General features: G+C 30.7%; 1 protein-coding gene across 1 annotated transcript in view; it reads left to right on the plus strand.

Moving 5' to 3' along the window:
- LOC142322668 (kinesin-like protein KIF11) overlaps nucleotides 1-23,155 on the plus strand; it is an 86,193-nt gene that overhangs the window by 9,790 nt on the left and 53,248 nt on the right. The window contains exons 3-8 of the mRNA XM_075361744.1: nucleotides 2,986-3,130; nucleotides 8,258-8,410; nucleotides 12,633-12,790; nucleotides 15,769-15,918; nucleotides 19,815-20,048; nucleotides 21,406-21,598. Coding sequence (XP_075217859.1) covers nucleotides 2,986-3,130; nucleotides 8,258-8,410; nucleotides 12,633-12,790; nucleotides 15,769-15,918; nucleotides 19,815-20,048; nucleotides 21,406-21,598 — 1,033 coding nt within the window. The remainder of the gene's footprint in view (nucleotides 1-2,985; nucleotides 3,131-8,257; nucleotides 8,411-12,632; nucleotides 12,791-15,768; nucleotides 15,919-19,814; nucleotides 20,049-21,405; nucleotides 21,599-23,155) is intronic.

Below are 23,155 nucleotides of genomic sequence, written 5' to 3' on the forward strand. Positions count from 1 at the left end.
CGGAATTGCACACACATGATTCATCTGTTACTAATGGCAGGTGACAACTGATATAAGTTTCATTATTGTCTTATTTACACCAAACATGGATACAATGGATTGTCATTACTACTGACTGGACTGACAAATCACAAAACTACCTGTCACTACTGCCCTTTCTGTTTGCACAGATTTAGTTCATTCGATGCTGTTGCAAAATAAAACATGAGAAACATATGATCAAATGTAAGCAGCATGGGCTACAATGGATGAAGATGCCTGATCCTAACAAGTTAAGAGAATGTGTTATGTGATTCCGTGATTATTCATGCTTGCACTGTATACTATTTATGCTGATTTGGAGTCTTTTATAGTATCAATTAACACCACCAACCTGAAACCAAACCTCTGCCTAGCACAATGAATATAACCTGAACTGTAAATGAATATACCACATCTCTGTATTTTTTCACAATTTTTGAGGGGACGATGCCCATTATATCGTTTAGGTTCTGGGGAAATACAAAGACATCAAAAATCTTAAAATAGACTGTATTACTAATATATCAAAGCGATTCCAGTCATTGTTAATTGGTCCTTTATGGTTACTGGACTTGTATCAAATTTTGTCATCATCCCTTGAAAGACCTGTTGACAACCTTGCAAGAGGTTGCACCAACAAGGACAAAATATTTAAACGAATATCAACAATGTTCTCTGACCCAAACAAACATTACCTTCTCATGCAGAAAGGGATTTACCTGTACGAACGCATAACAGACGAGCGTAAATTTGATGAAGTACCCTATCTCCCATTACTTCATTCTTCAGCAAACTGATTAGAGAGTATTTCCCAAGAAGATTATGACCATGCTCAAATTGTTTGGAATACCTTCGGTTGTTGTACCTTAGGGGAATATCATGATCTCTACCTTCTTTCTGTTGTTCTTTTTCTATCTGACGTCTTTGAGAGTATTCGTAATACATCTGGTCTAGACCCATGCCACTTTTTCTCAACCCCCATTTTACATGCAATGCTACATTAAAGTATATACAACAAAAACTAGACCTTCTAACAGATAATGATATGTACCTTTTCATAGAAAAAGGTACACATGGGGGAGTTGTCATGATTTCTAATAGATATGCTAAAGCCAATAACCCCAAGATTCCTGAGGAGTATGACAGCACCAATCCTACCACATGGATACAGCATTATGATTTTAACAATCTACAGAACCACTATGGTGGAACCTTTGCCATGTGGCGTTTTTTGATTGATGAATGAAGAGGAACTCAAAAACTTCAACATTCATTTCATTGAAGATGGGGAGAAAGGCTACATCTTGGAGGTTGATTTACTGTTTTCTGACTATCTACACAAACTTCACAAAGATTATCCACTTGCCCCCGAATGGAAAATCCTAACCAATGAAATGATTTCGCTCGATCTTAGGTCAATAAAGCATTCTCTAGTACTGAAACGTTTGACACACTTTCAGAAAAGGAACATTATGTATTACATTTCAGAAACCTCAAATTATTCACACAACTCGGACTGGTTGTAATCAAGATACATAAAGTTGTTGAATTCTCACAGTCACGTTGGTTGCAACTATATATTGACTTTAATACCCTATGTAGGGCAGAGGATAGGAACAGCTTTGAGAAGGATTACTTTAAACTAATGAACAACGCTGTGTACGGGAAATCCCTCGACAATGCATGAAATAGAATTGACATTTATTTATTAACTAATGAATAACAGGATGCGGTGATAGCTAAACCAAGGGTAAAATACATATACAACACTGATGTTGGGATTAGACTGAAGAAAACTGAAATCTTCCCGAATTGTCCAATCTACATTGGTTTTCAGTATTAGACATTAGCAAAATGATCATGAATCGATTTCATTATGATTACATGGTGAATAGATACGGACATAAAATAAAGCTTCTAATGAGTGATACCAATAGCTTAATGTATGAAATCCAATCCCAAGATGTTAATGACAATATCTTGAGGGATTCAGATAGATTTGATTCTTCATATTACCTTCAAGATCATCCTTGTTTCAGTTTGACCAATAACAAAAACCTTGGTAAAAAAATAAAATTAAAGATGAGATAAATGGAAAATCAATTTGTGAGTTTATAGTGTTACATGTCAAGATGTATAGTATTCTTGATTTTGGTAAGAACAAGAAGAAAGTAGCAAAAGGTGTGCTGAAGGTATCGATTGTGAAAAATCTGAGCCACGAACTTTATAAGCATTGCCTCTTTGATAATGTGATCACAAACAGTGACACACAATGCATAAGAAGTGACCATCATAAAATATTTACAGTTCATTTATCTATCTAAAACTTTGCTTTCGCCTTATGATGAAAAACTGTTCATTCTGGAGAAAAACAAATACGCTACCATTTGGTCATGATAGTTTGAGATGAACAGAGGATAATTATGATGAAAATTCGATACCAACTAAGAAACCAAAACTTGAATGTCTATGGCACAAACATGATCATGATCCTTTTTAATGAAATGGTCATTGTTATCTACATTAATAGTTTCCCCATGATTAAGGTTATGATTAAAAATTTGTAGTTTTGTAAAGTGAATGTACATCAATGTAAAATAAAGTATTTATATTGTTAAGTTTTTAGATTTAGTATGTTACTGTAAAATTAAATATTTATGTATGTTATGTAAAAAATTTATTTGTAAAATAAAAATGTTTATATTTATGTAAGTAGTGTTTTTATAAATGCCACCCTATACCTTAAATTTAGTATGTATTTTAATCTGATATTTACATTCAAGAAAGTTGTGGTGATAACAATATCATCTTCCTCTCATCTACCACAGTTTTATCTTTTTATAAAACGTTCAAATATAAATAAGTAAATATTTTGATGCACTCATTTCGTAACTGGCTTTGTTTTAAATTATTTATTTTTTATTAACTGTTAATTTTATTATTAGTGGTGATTTTTTTTTATAGACCTATTAATGATACAGAGAAGCAACAGAAATCATTTACAGTTATTAATTGCATTAATGATAAAGAAGTTAAAATTGTTGATGGAAAAGGAAAACCTGAGAAATCGTTTGTGTTTGATAAAGTTTTTGGTCCTCAGTGTAAACAGGTATTCATTATTTTTATTATTACTGTTGAATTAATGTTGGTTTGTTTGTTGTGGGATATACTGGTAGTGCTGAAATTTTTAAATGGATTGATAAGCTACTGTTTGTTCATTTATGGTATAATTTATTAGATTCTTATTATTAGTATTATTAATTTTACACATCTTATTGGGTCATTCCACATAAAATCAATGAAAATAAATGTACTTCTCAGATTTATGTCCAGTAATTCAAATAAAATTTACAGATTTGGCTCTGCCCATGAAGTGATGAAAAAAAAATTTTTTTTTCAGAATCTTCAGTCTCAGTTTTTTGTGTAGGATCCCGTAAAAAAGTAAAAAAAAATTGTAAAAAGCAAGGTATGGGTAATTACAAAAGAATAAAACTCTCAGCTCCTATTAGAGATAGAGAACTCATTTTGGTGTAATTTTAAAGCTCTTGGAATGGGATTTCATATGTTCTATCACTTGGCAAGGTTTTGTGATATTAATAGTTGAAGGTTACCAAAAACATTTGATCTTGAATATGTTATATCTAAAAGTATATTTTCTAAAAATTTGAAAAAAAATATTGCTTCCTAATGTGTTGTACATGTGATAAACGCTTCATAATGGGATTGCAATGGGATCATGTTAAAAAATAATTTTGTAATAATTAGGTACAGCAGAATATTTCATTTGTTTCCTCTATGTGGCAATTGATAATTGAGTTTCAATCAATGAAAATCCTCTTCCACTCTCCTAGACTGGGTCACTTGATTAGGCGGAAGAGTAGCATGTCATGATATGCACTCCTAGTGCTAGCAAAAGAATGTACATGTTTCATCCTGTTGAGACAAGTAAAGTAATCAGTCTGGATCACCTCTTGGAAAAGAAGATTCAGTGGTATACTCCCAAAGAGGATTGATCGTAAATATAAAGTGATGAAAAAAAATTTTTTCAGATATTTCAGTCTCTCTTTGTTAATTGAGCTTGCCTTTTTCTACAGGTTTGGAGTTGTATGACTAATTCATCACAGCCTTGGACTAGAATACAGTGACCAGTATGTAAACATCAACTTCTACAGCCTCAAGTAAAATGTACTGTTACAATCCATTTGAAAAGTCAAGTCATAATTCCTGTAAGAAAAACCTGAGAAATGTAAGAAAGAACATGGTGCAAATGTTTACTTTTCTTAAACAAGATTATAAAATTTGTGATACTTGTCTCAAACAGTTAGATGCATCTGCTAAACATAATGCTGAAGAATCTTCTTCCAATGAAGAATTTTAACAATTAGATCCTTTGTGTTCCCCGAGAAAAAGATGAAGCTGTAAATTCTCTGAACAAAAGTTTGATTGTTTTAAATAAATCACCTATTCAGAAAAAATGACTATGTGAGAGAAAATACCCACAGGAAAAGCTTAAGAAAGCAGTAGTAGTGTTCAAAAGCAAAATATTGAACATGGATTCAGATTCTGAATGAGATGCTATTCCTCTCTCCTCTGACATGAAATTATCAACCAGTTGAAGGAAAAATTTAATATGACAGATGATAAGAGCATCAGGATGCAGATATTGACAACGTTTCCTAAAAGCTGGACTTTAAAAGACATTCAAGATGAATTTGGAGTATCAGACTACACTGCAAGGAAAGCTAAAAGCCTGGTTAAAGAAAAAGATGTCATGTCATGTCCCTGATCCTTAACCTGGTTGAACTTTAGATTTTGAAACAGCAGAAAAGTAACTGATCTGTATGAGAGTGAGGAAATAAGTTGAATGATGCCAAAAAAAATCTTATTTCTCTTAAGATAAATGGAAGACGAGAGCATGTTCAGAAAAAATTAATTCTGTGTAATCTCCGTGAAGCTTTTGCATTATTTAAACAGTGGTATCCATTGCTAAAAGTAGGATCTTCAAAGTTCTGTGAACTCAGGCCTAAGTACTGTGTTCTTGCAGGTGCAAGTGGAACCCGCATTATTTGTGTATGTACAACACACCAAAATGCAAAACTTATGGTTATGCATTATAGAATGAAAGAAATGGTAGAAGTGATAGACCAATTAAATATTACATAGATATTATGATGTATTTAGTGTGCTAATTCATCTGAAGCTTGCTACTTTGGAAATTGCAAAAATTGTCCTGGGTTTGAAGAAGTCAAGGGAAGGATTGAGGAAGCTTTTGAGCTCAACTGCATTGAAAACATATCCTACAAACAGCGAATACAAGTTGAAAAAAGAACATCTCTCAAGACATTAGTCAAACCTACTGAAGAATTCAGTATACTTTGTGAAAAACTTCCAAAACTTCTTCAACACTCATTTCTTGCTAGTCAACAATCCTGTTACCTCACCCATCTTAAGTAATCTCTGAAAGAAGGTAAATATCTTGTAATCTGTGACTTCACTGAGACCTATTCATTCATTCTCCAGGCTGTAGCCCAAGGTTTCCATTGGAACAATACACAGGCAACAAACAGTTCACCCCCCTTCACAACCTATTTTCAAAATCCAACAACAAAAGCATTGATGCATACATCTCTTGTCATAATTTCTGACTGTCTCACACATGACACAATAGCAGTGCACCTTTTTCAGAAATATTATTTGGTTTCATGCAATCTCATTGTACCACAAAACCAAGCCTGATGTATTATTATTATTATTATGCTTTTACGGCCAACATGGGACCACTTAAGTCAATTTTAGTTGGATCTTTTCTGAGAAAAGCGTGTTATTTTACTCTTTCAAGCTGCCCAGATGTATTACTACAGTGATAGTGCTGCCTCTCGGTACAAAAACAGTGTCAATTTTTTCAACCTCTGTTGGGATCAAAGCAGAGTGGCATTTTTTTGCCATATCTCATAGGAAAAGTGTATGTGATGGTGTGGAAGGGACTGTTAAAAGACTTGCAACTAGAGCACGTCTTCAAATGACCTACAATAACCAGATCATGACTTCATGACAGTTGAATGACTGGGCAAATGAACAGATTGAGTTAATACATTCCCATTACAGTACAATTGAACAGCATAAAGGAGAAGAAGAGGCTTTGAAGAGTAGGGCGATGGCAGCAAGAACTGTACCAGGTATTCAGAAACTTCACTCTTTTGTTTCACTGAACAAGAATCAGGTACAAGTGAGGGTGCTTTCATTTTCTAACAACTCAACAGTAGCAAGCACAACAAATATTGAGGATGATTTTGAATTCACAGAAATGGTTGGCTTCTTGATCTGCAGATATGATGGACACTGGTGGTTGGGGTGCATTCTAGACTCAAATGAAAATCAAACAGTGAAGATGAAGATCTTACATCCACATGGACCTTCACCTTCCTTCCTCTACCCAGACTGAGAATGTTCTTAATGTACATAGGAGTGATGTTATCTCAAAAGTAGATCCCAGGGTAAATTCAACAGGAAGATTTTATAACCTCTCAAAACAAGAAGTGGACAATGCTAACCAGAAGTTGTAAAAGGAAGTGTACACTGTAATTCTTTTGTAAATATCTTTAGAAGCTATACAAATTGCAGTTAAGTGGTGTGTACAAGTTTATTATATTTTTTATTTCACTATGATCACATTGCAATCCCATTATGAAATATTTACTACATGTACAACACATTAGGAAGCAAAAATTTTTCAAATTTAAAAAAAATTACTTTTGGATAAATTCAAGGTCAAATAAATCTTTTGGTTACCTTGAACTATTAATGTCATAAAATCTTGCCAAGTGATATATCACATGAAAGCCCAATCCAAGAGCTTTAAACTGACACCAAATTGAGCTTTCTAGTTCTTATAGGATCTGAGAGAATTAGTTTTTTGTAATTACCTGAACCTTGCTTTTTGCAATTTTTCACTTTTTTATGGGGTCCTACACAAAACCTGAGTGACTGAAAAATATGGAAAAATATTTTTCTTATCACTTTATAGATATGATCAATCTGTGAATTTTATTAAAATTGGTAGTGGTCAAATTGTGAGGCTTGTTGATTTAAGTTGGAATGACCCATTTTAAAAGTCTAAAAATAGTTATTGTAGCTTTTTAAAGATTTAAACTTTTAAATTGTATTAAAGTCTGATGAATAATTTAGTAGAGAAATGATACAATTTTTTTTGGACAGTCAGAGCCAATAATTCAATTTTTATTCTGCATGTTGTACAAACATAAAGTTTTTTTTTTTAAGAGGTGGATGAACTCCATTTATGGGTGCCTAAGCAGTGTTGGGCTCACTAACAGGTTCCACCAGTTATAACCAAGGGTGTAGGTATACCTGTGTACTACCAACTAAACCTCCACCCCTGGCTTCTTCCCTTCCTGGTACTGCTTATAAAAGCATTTCATCAGAAGAAGGGGGAATCACCCATACACACACACACACACACACAGTCATAACAAACCAACAGGATGTGACACTCCACACAAACAACATCACTGGAAACAACACATACAGCACGTCAAATGCAAACACAAACAACATCGCACAAGAACCATGCAGAAAACTGGACAAAGCTTCTAACAACCACAACACTCGTGCTATACACACCCACACAGCAGTCAAGACAGAAATCTCAAATAGTCACACCACTTAACAGTGGCCACCATCAGACGTACGAGCAGAGTGTCCCTGGCCTTATCGCATCCAGGCGACCACCACACGTACGGAGGATCTCCTAGGCACTCAGCTGAGAACATGTCCGCCCTCGAGCCTTCCGGTGCCATTCTCCTCTGCGGGACTCCTCATATAAATGCAGCTTTCTCATGACCATCCTGACGAATATTTCCACAATCTTCCATTATGCCTCACCTTGTAATAGGATTCGTAGGGTACCTTCAGGGTGAAACATGTGCTCATATCTCAGGTTGCCGAGCATCTCTCTATGTACTATGGCAAATTGCGGGGTACAAACATAAAGTTACTATTTTTTTCTTGTAAATAAAAATATTCTTAGAAGTAAGTTACACAAATTATTTAGTGAAATCTGTTAATAATCATTTTTTTCAGTTGCAATTAAAGGTTTTCTCTTTCATTACTTAAGTTCATACTGTAATGATTTTTTTACTAAATTTGTTTTTTTTTTTATTTACTATTGACTATAGTAAATTTTACTATTTATTTACTATAGTGTTCAATTTTATTTAAGATTGAAGTATATAAAGCAGTTATGGAACATGTAATTAATGAGGTGTTATCCGGATTCAACTGTACAGTATTTGCATATGGACAGACTGGAAGTGGAAAGACATACACTATGGAGGGGGAAAGGACATCTGATAAAAGTTTGACATGGGAAAATGTATGTATTTTCTTTTAGTATGTATTGAATAATTACTCTAAAATTTACTAATTTTGACTTAACTGATTTAGATTTTGTGATAATTTAGACAGGTTGTAGAAAAAATAATTTAAATACAATCATCTAATAAAGTTTCTAACAAACAGCTAAAAATATTAAATGAAGTTGCTAAAGATTTCTGCTAGAAAATATAAAACTTATTCAGAAATGAGAGTTGATAAGAAAATTTTAGTAGAATTTTAGTTTTTTCAAAAAAATATTTATTTATCAATATTGATTTGATGAAGTACTTTGTCACTTCCAAAGTACTCCTTTTCAGATATAATACATTTGTACCAGCGTTTTTTCCAAAATTTGAAGCATCTCTGGAACGCAATTTCAGTATGGCATTTAGCTCCTTCAGTGATTCTGTTTTTATCCCTTCAGTGTTGGCAAAATGTCTTTCATGATTTTTTCAGTTTGGGGAATAGGAAGAAGTCATAGGGAGTCATGTCTAGTGAATTCAGAGGCTGAGGCATCTTAACAATGCTGTTTTTTGTCAAATATTCACGAACAAGCAGTGAAGTGTGAGCAGGTGTATTATCATGGTGCAATTGCCATGAATTGTTTACTCCACAAATCCAAGTGTTTTCTTCAGATTGTTTCATGCAAATGGTGTAGAACTTCCAGGTAGTAATCCTTATTGACTCTGATGGTGATTTGATAGTAAACGCTTGTTTTATTCATAGAAGAATCACCAAAGCCAACATTCAACATTTCCAATGTGGTGCTGCACTTTATTCCATTCTTAAAGCAAAATTTAATGCAAGCTTTGTTCCATTTTTCTATAAGTTAAAAATCGCAGACCATACGAAAACACATGTAGCCTTTTAGAAAGTCATCAATAAGTGTCCAATATGACTACTAATATAAACATACATTAGGGACAGTGTATAAAAACAACAAAAAAGAATTTGTGACAATTGGACTCATATAGCTTGGAAAATGTAAACATTCTGCATATTTTTTTATCAAACCTCATATATTTATCTTATATAAATTTACATGTATTTGTGTATATTCTCAGATCTAATTCATAAACAGTATTTTAATTGGCAACTGTGCTAGTACATTTTATTGTATGCAGAATAATGTTTTTAAATATTTCTTACGCCTTCTTATAATTAACTTATTGATCTTCAAAAAATTCCCATAGCCTAGATTAAGCTTGCAATTTATTAGTTACTGTACAGCAACATTTTGAAGATACAGTCATCTTCAGTTTAAAACATTAAAAAATGTTAGCATAAATACTTAATATTAACTTCAATACTTGATAAAATAACCAACCTGTAAAAATCATGACAATAATTTAGAATCTGTAAAAGAATTGTAACAATTGAAACTAGTTGGAAAAATAATTACATTTATCACTATAAAATGAAAAATATTGATTTAGTAATGGAATGAAGTTTTATCTTTCTTTCAGAAAAAGTACAAACTAACAGAAAATTTTGAAAAATATTGTAAATAACATAAGAATTAATAATCCAGTAAGCTGACAAATTCAATGATTGCATTATTTTTATGAATGAAAGTAGCAGCCATAATGTTTAAAAAATTTTACTTAGGTAATTTGAGTTTGGTAAAAATTAACATCATTATGTTAAAGAGAATAAGATTTTACTATAAAAGTAGGTATGTCATTTTTTGATTGGAACAAATATGATTGAGCTAAAAGTTTTTAAAGGACGTTTGAATTGTGAGCTTAGTGGGTTATTGAAGTGCCAAATGTTGTGTCTATGAGTGACTGCATGCTATGGAAAACATTTTAGAATACTTGACCGATAAGAGCTTATAACAAATTACTAATTACTTGTTAAGGTGTATATTATTAGTTAATTGACACACCTATTAGTTGTTATTGAATATTCCATTCTATAAGAGAAAATTTATAACTGATTATATAATGTGATTAAACTCACTTATTTTGAGTAAAAATAGTATTTCATATATTCTTAAACAAAGTGGTGATATTTTTACTGGATTGTTTTCTGATAATACCGTGTTTATATATACTTAAGTAAGAAAAAAACAATTATTTCATTAAAAACAGGATCATATGAGCCAGCTTAAAAAAGTTAGTTTTTTCTTTTGGAGAATCAGAGTTTTCAAGCAGAAAAGAATTTTGATGTATGGTTATTTTAAAACTTGAAGTATATACATTTGTATTAAACAAAACTAGCGTTGTCCTGAAAATTTTGATTTATTAATTACGAGGGTTGTTCAATAATTAGAGACAAATGGAAACAGCGGAAAAATGTATTTAATAGAATAAACCGAAACTGTCTGACATACAAATAGGCATCCCTGACAGAAAATATCAGCTCTTTGAAAAGAATTCTCATTACTATAACCTCTCTTGTTTATTTCAAAATGCTTTCTGCTTAGAAGAATGTATCGTGGAAGAATGCTGTACTGTGATAAGATTTTTGTTTTTTGAAGGTATAAAACTGGCTGAAATTCAATCACGGATGTTAAAACAGTGTGGTAAAATGTGTATTAAATGTGCAAATTTTTATAAGTGGATTAAACAATTAATATCGGGCAGAATAAGTGTCACCGATTTTTATTATATGGAAAGACTTAGTCATAACTTCCACTGGAAGACCAGTGGAATTCACATTTGTATGGAACTTAACATCAGTTTTTACCAGAAGGTAAATCATCACATTGAGCCAGAATTTAAACATCAGAGAACAGAATGTAAACATCTGTGTTCACCAGCAAGAAAAAATTTATAACCTTCATGTCAGCTGGTAATGTAATGTTAATGGTGTTTTGGGTGTATAAAGTCCCAGTTTATTGCAATTACTTGGATAACATGTGCAATCAATAGTGAATGCTACTGCAACATGCTAGAAAATAAAGTGAAATCCACAGTAAGGAGGGAATGCCCTGGTTCTCTCAGAATGCATGATAAATGCATTAAGGTATATTAAGAATTATACATCTTTTTCTTTGCATGATAACATCTTTGAACCATTCAAAAGATATGAGAAGTTATTCAAAAGTTGGGTTGTGAGGTGTTGCTGCATTTACCTTATAGTCTCAATCTTGCTCCATCAAATTTTTTTTTATTCTCAGTGGAGTTTTTACGTGGCACCAATTTGGTAACAGTGAGGTACAAGACTGGCTCAGACACCAAGGTGAACAATTCTTTACTACTGGAATAACAAAGGTCACAGAAAGATGGGGCAAGTGACTAAACAGAGCAGAGATTATGTTGAAAAGTAATGTTAATGTCATGTCATTGAATATATAATAATTTTTCTATACTCATTTATCTGTTTAATTATTGAAAGACCCTTGTTTCTTCATTGATTACAGTTTAAAACTTTGGTTGGATCATACAACTATGAGTACCATAACTTGGAATGTCATTACTACTAATGATTGTTTTCTTGAAGCTTACTGCTTCTGCAAAAGAACAAAAAGGTTTGGAATTGTGATTGGTCACATTAAGGAGATATCCTTTCAATATATGTTTAATATTTTGTGTATGGTCAATTAGACATAATCCTATCCACTATTAGTTGTCATATTATATGATTATTTCCAGTTTTAATTTTTTCTATTTTAGAAGATATCCATAAATTTATTATTCTTTCAGTATCTTGTGAAAAATTTGAGATTCCTTAAAATTTTTTTAGTTTTATTTTTTTTATTGATGTTTTTTCTAAATATTGAAGTTGGCCTTCCTTGAAACAAAATTAATTTTACTAATGTAATGTTAATTCTGTGAAATCTTAATTTCCATTTGTTGAACATCTATATCTATATTTATAGTAAGTAGGGGCTTCAGTTTGGTATAAGTATTAATATTTGCCTGTATTCTCTGCCAAAGACATTTTTGAACTTGTTACTGCTTTTCTAAAACGTTTAGTGTTAATGATATTTATTTTAGCTTTAAATAATTTATAACATTAATAATGATGTAAAATTGTTCTTTTTTATGTAGAAAATATGAATTGATATTAATAATTTTGACATTAAAGAAATGACAGCTATTCAGTGATAAGCTTAATTTCTGTTAATATTGTTTGTTTTTATAAGCTTTCACAAATATTTAATTGTACATAATTATTATATAATCATTTAATAATGTTGGCCTAATTAAATTTATTTCATAACATTCATTTGATAGATTTTGTTGTCAATATTATATTCTTAATTGTTACAGGATCGAGATTGCGGCATAATTCCTCGTTGCCTCAGTCATCTGTTTGATGAACTGCACCAAGCAGATCTAAATTTCACTGTTCGGGTATCATTTTTAGAACTCTATAATGAAGTGCTGATTGATTTACTTTCATCACCTGATGACAGCACAAAACTAAAGTAATTACTGTCGTTTATTATTATGCAATAAAGTCACCTGTCTATAATGTATATGTCTAATATATATACTTAAATGTTTTTCTTTGTTGCAAAATGATAATCACTGTCTTGTGCACATGTTTATCTACAGTAAATAAGAAATCATTGTACGTGTTTGCTGAATATTCCTGTGATAACTTTTTCTTGGGTCAAGAAAAAAGTTATGTAATTACTGTTCAGTAACAATAAACATGAATCACAAACAGTAGAAGCATTGTGATTACTATATATGTAGCATAAACCTTTACCAAATATTATTGCTGTTGCTAATTGAAAAAAAAAAAAAAAACATGAAATGACTTTTACTCGTACAGAAATCTAAGTTTTTATTTTATCTTTTTTCTAACTTTCTGTCCTAGAAATCAGCAGTTCAACATGTCTTTAAGAAATGTAGAACAATAGCTGTTTCAGCTTTTCATCAGTATGTTAAAAATGACATATGTGAGAGATGATATTGCTAGAGATATGTAAATTTTAATATTCTTATGGGCTAATAATGACAAAGAAGGAAACTGTTTAAGATCCTAAAAAGAAGTTTACTGTGGTAAGGATTTTCTTTAAATTAATTGAAAGTCTCAGGAATGAAGTAGAATAAAATGAGGGTTATTGTGGTATAAAAGTCAATTTTTTTCATCCAGTATTTTTTAACACACAATCTTAAAACCTAGCTTTTTTTGGATGAAAGTACTGTAGTTAATAAATAATAAATTCTATCCATTAAAATCATAATTATAACAAAATAGTATTAAAAAAAAATTGTTTGGAAATAATGAAAACAATTTAAAAAAATATATATATATTTGAGAAGTAAAAAAAGTAATTAAAAAAAAAATAAAATATAAGAAATGATATGTATTGCAACAAATGGTTTTGAATGCTATATGGTAACAAAGTATTTCAGGGTACAAGAGTATACTCAGTTTGCTTGCAAATTTTCTACTAATTAAATTTAAATTTTCATTTCAATTCAAGTTTATTTCTTACAACAGAAAATGATTCACTTTGCACTTTTACACATAAATGGTTGCATTAGTAAATTTTAGCAGTGCATTTTCTCATGTTCTATTAAAATTGATGTAAAATAATATAAAAAAAATTATATCATAAGCTCAAGCTGGTAACATTTCTGTCAAATTATTTCTAGATAAGTACCATAGAAAGGTTATTCATTAATTAAACAGCCAAATGACTAGAGAAATAATTATTCAATAACAATAAAATCCTTTTCAATATAATCCCCTGCTACATTTAGGCACTTGTCTCATTTTTCTGAGAGCTTTCTTATTCCAGTAGTAAAGAATTGTTCAGTATCTGAGCTATTCTTGTACTGTATTCTTGGGTCAAGAATGCAGTATAAGAACAATTATTGTTGCTGAACGTGGTACCACATAAAACCTCTTTGGGAAGGCCAAACAAAAAAAAATTTGATGATGTGAGATGGGGACTGTAAGGTGAATGTAGTAAACTTCTGAGTCAACTTATAAATAGCTTCCCATCTCTTTAAAATGATATCGAGGCAGGTGTTATCATGCAGAAGAATTGCACATTTTGAGAGAGAACCAGGACATTTTCTTCTTATTGTGGGTTTCATTTTATTTTCTAATGTCACGCTAGTAGTTCTTACTGTTGATTGTACGTAAGTTCCAAATAATCACGATAATTGAGTCTAATAGTTCCAAAACATATTAGCATCACTTTACTGGCTGATGAATAGGTTTTGAATTATTTCCTGGTGGATGTACCCTGATGTTTCTATTCCGTATTCTGACTCAGAATGATGAATTCTGGCTTAGAATGATAAATCCAAATTTCATCACTTGTTATAATGGATTTAACAAAGTGTGATGTAATGTTCTGTTAAAAACCGTATTCCATAAAAATGTGAATTTGTGTGTCTTTATGATTTTGAATCAACTGTCTTGGAAACCACCACAAGTATATTTTTCAATAATTTAGCTTATCATGGATAATGGAATAGACAGTGCCAATACTTGCATTATAAATTTCAGTAGTTTCTCAAATTTGTTTGTGTTTGTCCTTACGAATAAAACTATTAATCCAGTTTTGCAAAGATTCAGTTGAAAATTCTACCAGTCTTCCGCTAAAATGAAAATCAGTGATACTTGTTCTGTTTGATTTAAACTGTTTAATTCACTTATAAAAGTCTATTCAGTATTAACTGAATAGACTATGAATATTTTTTACAATACTTTTTTAACATTGTTAATGAATGCCAGTCATTTTATACGTTCAGAAAATAAAAATCTTATTACAGTGTGCTGTTCTTCTACAGTACTTGTTTCAAGCAGAGCTGAAATTTTGAAATAAACAAAACAAATTTTAATAATGGTCATTTCTTTTTAAACAGCTTATATTTTCTATATTAGGTATGAAAACTTAAATGTTGGATATTTTGGTTTATTCTATTAAATAGTTTTTCTGCTGCTGAAATTTCTCTGTTCAATTATTGAATGACTCTCATGTAATTTTAGCTTGGCTAAATTTGCAAGTTCATGGATCAACATTAGAAGCCTTTCATATTATTCTGGTTTAAAAAATTATATAAGTAGTTTATTGTTCAAAACTGAATTTTTGTTCTGACTTTAGTATTTTCAAATGGGAAAGGATTTTTGATTTACTATCACTTAATTTATTGTATAATTATATACAAAAAATGTTAGATATGTTTTGCCATGAAGAGTTCTTGTATCACATTTCCTCACTTGGATGTATTGTAACTGGCAGTAATTTTCTAAGAAAGTTATGTTTGAATTTAAATGGTTTTATATCATGCTCCATGGCTGCACTTGCTGGATTGTAAAAGTGGGACAATTTTTTATCTATTCTTTCATTCATATTATCTTGATGCAAATAGACATGCACATCTGAGTTTACATTAAAGAGAAGCTACTTGATTTTGAACGTCAATTTTTTTCTAGATTGTATGATGATAAGGAAAAGAAGGGGTCAGTAATAGTAAGCGGACTTGAAGAAGTAGTTGTGCAGAATAAAGATGAAGTGTATAAAATATTAGAAAAAGGATCAGCAAAACGACGAATGGCTACTACACTTCTTAATGCTCAGTCTAGGTAAATTATATTATGAGTAATAATTTTTTTATTGTGTATTATCCTTTTGTTAATTTATCTTATTTTTTTATTCTGTTTTAAGAGAGGGGTCCTATATTTAAACTAGAAAACATTTAAGCTTTATAGTAATCATTTCATTAATGAAAAACAGCTTGTTCAGTAATTTTCATTCCAATAGACACTTAGTAGCAGTTCAAATTAATGTGCTTTATCATTATAAATGATAGAATATCATTTAAAAGTAAATGAAGGTAAGTGCCAAGTATAAATGAAAATATGGAATGGTTCAATTATGTCATCACAACAATGATCCTACAGAAAACATTAAATTTGCAATAAAAATTAATAAAGCAGTTAAATAGTGGAAAAGGAAATATCTCTCTTTACATAGTCAAAAAGGCTTTAAAATTTGAAGTAACAAAGTTTTATTCTTAAATAAAATATTTAATAAATTTGGAATGAGAAATTACATTCTTAAATTAGCAGAGGAGAAGACCTATGTGGACTGATTAAAAATACAAAATAAAATGAATGTAAAACACATTATTAGAAAGTATAAATCATAATAATTATAACACTTCAAAACTTATTTTCTGGAGTTTATATCAGAATAACATGAATTCAGCAGAGCCAGTCTAAAAAGTTATAATAAACGACAGAAATGGAACACTTTATTTAAATTGAATCATTAGTAGTATAATCTCATACAAATATGTAATGAAATCTTGCTACTTCAGCTGTTTTTTGTAAATGGCAATCTTTCTTTTGCAGTAATATTTATTGGCTTCTTCACATGCCTACATTAAGTAATGTATTTTATTTCTTTTATTATGGCAGATAAAATTCACTATTCTCTCTGTAGCTGCAATATTTCCATAGCCATCAGATGATTATTTTTTCTTGTATATATTTTTTTTGTTTATGGGAAATAAGTTAGATATAACAGTTAACAATAATAAATTCACATTTTGTTATAATAATAAAAAAACGGAACAGAACACAAGAGTATTTGGACTTCTTTTATTCCCACATTCATCGCAGAGCCTGGACATCAGTCCCTTGCTGCTGGATCATTTCTAATTATCTGGCAGGTATTTAATTTTTTAAGTGGCAATTTTATATTTATTTTTATTTTTAATATGGATGGAGTTTGGGATGGCATTTGGTCCTTTGCAGGTTGAGTTTGAAGTATTTTACTTGGATTATTTCTTAGAAGATTAGCAAGATATTTGTGTCCTCCCTAGGTGATTCCTCTTCAGTCCATCCACAGAAGGTCTTTCAGTGCTTGTGCCTTTTGGTCTAGTAGGAATGCGCTTGATGGGACTCTACATTTTGGAGGATGGAATGCATTCTCTTTGCGGGAGAGTTGCATGTGGTATCTTTAGATGGCTGTCTGACTAGTAATTGTAAGATGAAAGGTAGTGAATTTATCTTTTGGAAATGCTTCTTTGTCTTCTTACACCAGCAGTCTGGACTGGGCTGTGTTTGCTATCATGGGACGGCTTTCTTGCTTCTTTTGTTTGACTCCCTGTGTTTTTTGGTTGTAAATATTTACAACCATAATCTTAGAAAGACTTGTGCACCCTGGGAAGGGCATCACGGTAGACAGTGTAGGTCTCTTTGTCCTTTCTATCTGATGGGTGGATTTTTTGTCTACTGTCCTGTGGTGATCTTTTCTTCTTTACTTCCCTGTTGTTGGGATATAGGATAAGGGAGGGTTTACAATTAATATTGAATCAATTTGTTCGCCTCTGCATGGGTGGCAGCGATCACATGTTGTTAACAATAATAAAAGCAACTGTCATGTTAGGACAGTTTTACCAATTCTGAGTGTTCTATGAGTAATTATTCCATATATAGTCATGTTTGTTTTCAATAAAATATATTGTAAAATTTTAAATTGTAAATTACCCAGGTTACTTTATGTGATAACTATATTAATGTTTTAATTATATTTTGAAATGATAGTTTAGTAATTCAAAACAAGTTTTTAAAATATTTTTTTATAAATATAAAAAGAATATCTTTATAAAAAAATACTTTAAAAACTTGTTTCTTAAAAAAGAAATCTTTATAAAGATATTATTCTTTTTTTATAAAGATTTCTTTTGTAAAGAAAGGTATTGCAATTCTTCAATTAGTCGTGTTTAAATAGTATTTGGCTTAACAGTCTTTTCATATATCTCTTAGCCTTCTAAATTTTAGTGATTTCAGAGTTGCTGTTTGTAGCTATTATTTTCATTAATTATTAATCAAAATTTTTTTCTACTAATTCTTGTTAGCAAACATTTTGTCATTGGATGAAAAAATTAATATAATTAACAAGTTAGATAGGGTGTTAATTTGACATCTACAAAAAGTCTAATTTACATGGTTTGTCTGTGGGCACAGTATGAAAAAATGGGATAATCAATCAAAGCTTTTAGCAATGGGAGTAATTTCAAAAAGGGATTTGTAGACCAGAATTCAAGAAAATTGATCAAGCAGTTCTACAGTAGTTTTGGGAAATGAGGGGCCCATTCAAATATTCCTATATATGACCTAGAAATATATTAAAACACATACCATACGACTGTGGAGAAAAATATCATGGATAAGTGGAATAAGTGTATAGCGAAAAGAGGGATATTCTCACCCAAAGGAGTGCTTCAAGACCCCTTTCAGAAAGGAGGCATCCATCTCAACCACATTTTCTTAAGAGATCAGGTTATCTTTACATAGGATAGGAGTAACACATTACTGATCAGTGATTTTGTATTGAACGCTAGATTCAGATGCATATTGTAGCTGGTTTCTTCATATATAAAATGGTACCTGAAAGAATAATCAGAATGGTTCTTTAAGACAAAATTCTTCTTGTGTATCCCTGGAATAGTGAAGTTGTAAATTTCCATCTGAAGTATAAATTGTTCACCTAAACCCTCTTTTTAGGATCATTCAATTATATTGCAATACAATATGCTCATGATACAATTGTGTCACGAGTATGATTGATGATTTATACCTCTGTAATGTAATTTAAATATAAATTTTGCTATTTATATGATTTATCAGAGATACAGTTTTACATTATGGAAGGGGATTTAGATCAGATATGTCTTATCTGATGGCCATTTAACCATTTGGCTTATTTTGCAGCACCTAGGCAGAAAATGGAGTCCCTATATCAATTCACAGGAAACCCCCTCAACCAGGACTTACCAAGGATGTGGCTGTACAACTGCTGATATTTTTAGCTTGGACAAACTTACATCAACTGAAATTAAAATAGAGGAAGAACGGGTCAAGGGTAATGAGAAGGGGTAGAACATGGAGAAGGGACAGATCTATCTGTATAGGGACTGTGAATATCACACCAGAGTCAGGAGAGCCTTAATTTACTCTAGAAGTAGTATTTTCAAGAATGGGCCAACTTATTATTGACAATTGACAATTGCCTTAATATATGCTGAAAGATTGGTTTTCTTCAGAACATTTGAGGAAAATAATAAATTTGAGGGATACTGGAACACAATTACATCCCTCCCCCAGTTTTTTATGATGCTTATGCAATGAACAAACAAGACATATGATAATGCTCAGTTACATTAATATTTACACAAATTCATATTTAAAAGTTTATTGTTTGAAAATGTTTTCAGACATTGAGTTTACTAAACGCATTTTTACTAGATGCTTATTAATAGAGTAATGTAGAATTTTTTAATTTCTTTTCTGATTTATGCATTATCGATGTACATAACACTGTGATTTGAGTAATGTTTGTTTTATTAATTGTAATAAATTTAGTATCCAAATACTAAACAAAGTTTGCTAATTAACTTATAAATTAGCATTTCCTACTTCTCTTCAAAATATATTTTGTACATGTATGCTTTTTTCTGTTTTTATTTCAGTCGTTCACATACAATATTTTCTATATCATTACATATGAGAGAGATGGTTGATGATGAAGAGATTTTCAAGACAGGAAAATTATATCTAGTAGATTTAGCAGGTAGTGAAAATATTGGTCGGTCAGGCTCAGTTGATAAACATGCACGTGAGGCAGGAAGTATAAATCAGTCGCTTTTAACACTTGGAAGAGTTATTACAGCTCTTGTCGATCGAAAACATCATATACCATACAGGTAAATATATTGTTGTTATTTGTTGATAGGCCATAAAAACACGAATAAGTTTCTTAAGTTTTTTCTTAAGTTACATTGTATCTAAAGTGTATGTATGGTTTTATTTACATGTGTTCAGTTCTGTCAGTATGTTTCATTATATGCAATATTTCCCATGGTATAAGAGAAAACACATTTAAAAGAGTAATGTTAATTAAAAATTATATAATTTATAATTTTATTATTTAACAATTACATTTTTGTGAATGAATACAGGATGGCACAGGGAAACGGGAAATTTTGAAAGTAGTAGTGGTAACACTGAGGAGCTGGTAGAAAGGTGGGAATGGCATCCTCCTGTGCACAGCTACCTGCCATTGTACAGGAACTGTAACAATCATATTATGTGGTTCCATGAATTCTCATGGAAGTGTTTCAAAGTGCCATGCAAAATCTCCGAACTCGCTTCCAGGAATGCGTACATTCGAATGGCCATCATCTTATGAACATTGCTTTTAGAAATTGAAATTTTCTGTGTTGAGACACTTAATGGCATGTAATTTACATATTGTTTTCAACAATAAATTTGTAAATTAATTTTTTTTACTTTTGTGAGAGTTCTTAAAAATTTCCTGTTTCCTTGTGTCTTACTACTTACTATTTACTTCTTAAAGTACATAATATATGATAGAAAAAATGACTCACTTGAGTTGAGAATATCAGAGTTCATAACAGGGTTCTTTGTTATACTTGAAACATTCAAATTTTTATTCTTACCTGGTTTTGTCTTTAAGGTATTTAAAGTTTACATTTTCAAAAAACTTGAGATCTTTTCCTTTTTCATTCTAGTTAAAATTAAACTGCAAATTATAAATAAAGATTATATGAGTATTAATAAAAATGCTTTGTGTGTTATCTAGAAATAATTATAGATTCTAAAGATTAATTCTGCCATGCAATTATTTTTACACGGATTTAAACAAAATCATCTCAAGTGCTGCGTACTATGTGGACCTAAACTGCATTTAATACCTCATTTTAAATCGATAAAATTTTTTTTGTTATCTTTTAATGTTCTTGTATAACTGCATGTCAAAATAACTATAGTAATGTAAATGTGCAGTTGGAAATATTCAGTCTGCTCTTGAATGCATATACATTCACCTGATCTTGTAGACAGATATCTACAATTTTCTTGTTTTATTTGATAACAGGCGGTTGTCACTAAAATTAAACTATGTTTGATTTCACTTCAATGAGAAAGAGAGAGCGCATATCACTTTAATTGTATATATTGTTTATAACTTTTATTCAGCTTAATCTATAAAAAGAAAAAATGAAATAAAATAAATAGAATTTGTATTTCTATGCTTATTAGGGAGTCGAAGTTGACAAGATTGTTACAAGATTCTTTAGGTGGCCGGACGAAGACTACAATCATAGCTACAGTATCACCAGCTTCAGTTAATTATGAAGAAACCCTTAGTACTTTGAATTATGCAAGTAGAGCTAAAAAAATTGTAAATAAACCACAGATGAATAAAAAACAAACTCAGAGAGCTTTAATAAAGGTAATTATCTTTTAAATCTATGTTTTACAGTTAATAATCACTAAGTTGTACTGATATCTAGCTGTTTATGTGGAACATTATTGAAGTTATTATTAAAAGTTTAGTTATTTGAAAACTAACTCTTTTGATAAAAATAGAAATCATAACTCATATTTCATTCATGCGCTGTTTTATCCCAGTGTTTTGGATGCTTGATATATCAGATTTAGAGCTTAGTGTGTCACAATTTTCATCAATCTCATAGTTCATTAAATTACTATTACTGATTGATACATATGTTTCTACTTTAATTGGGATTGACATTATTGTACTTATATTGATATATAATGGAATTTCTCCAGTTTCTTGAATTTCTCATGCTAATTTACAAGAAAAAGTCAATAGAAGTCCACTTACATTGGTGATTTAAACTTTCTGCATGAACTTCTTGAGTTGTTGTCTTGGCCAAACAAGCACCTTATGTTTAACATCTCCATCCACAAAGCTGTATACTGCACAGGTCTAGGTAAGTTTTAAGAGGGTCATACTAGTGAATGTCACTTCAGGGATGGTAATATGGATGTTGAAGCAGTTAACTTTGTAAGTTATCAGTTCTCTTGTGTGTTAATTAAGCTGTATACAAGCTGGTATTGTCATGCAGTTCTCATCTATGGTTAGGTGGTTTTGGTCTAGACTATTTCTTGAAATTGTAGCTTGAAGCACGAACAAAATTTCATAGATGATGGAACATTCACATTATATCTTGCTTCTGGAAATGAGTAGTATTCGTTCAAAATATCCCAACATATTGTTACTATAATATTTAATTTCTGACATAAGATGAAGAAGGATGTTTCCAATTATTACACTTGTTTCGGGCTGTTAGTTATGCACTCATGATTCATGCTCAGTAAAAATTCTGTTAAGCATATCTTTTCCTCTTTTCCTTTCTCTTAGTATTTAAATAGATGCTGGAAGCATAGACCTGTTAAACCATTTTTGTGTTCTTCAGATAGTTGTCTGTGATCATACTTTTAAAAAATTGATTCAGTGGACCTGTAGATCATGATTTTTGAAACCCATGCATTATGTTGTTGGCTAAATTATGAGCACTTTATCAAAGTAGCTATTGTGTATGTTTACGATTTAATAATATCTGCCTTGGTTAGGATAGTTATTCTATGTATTACCGCTGGTTCAATTAGTTAATAAATGTAGACATTAATTACTTTGTAATTATATATGATACTTTAATATTTGAATGAACCTATATAAGATTATGTATATTGTACATAAATATGTAATACGCTTTCTAATGATTCCATAAATGATGCATTGTTGAATATTACATGTAATTTACTGAATATATAAGTTAACAGTATGAGATGTAAATTTGGAATGAATATTAGAATTAAATTCATGTTATTTATATTAAATATCAGCTGTTAACAGGCCAACTGAATTGTAACACCTTATATACTTTACATGATTACGAAGAAGGCAGTTAATTTCTATGTTTATAAATAATGGGGAGGAAATTATACATAAGTCTGATCAGTTATGCTCTCTATAGTTACT

This window comes from Lycorma delicatula, chromosome 4 (assembly GCF_047948215.1).
Source record: "Lycorma delicatula isolate Av1 chromosome 4, ASM4794821v1, whole genome shotgun sequence".
Taxonomy (NCBI): domain Eukaryota; kingdom Metazoa; phylum Arthropoda; class Insecta; order Hemiptera; family Fulgoridae; genus Lycorma; species Lycorma delicatula.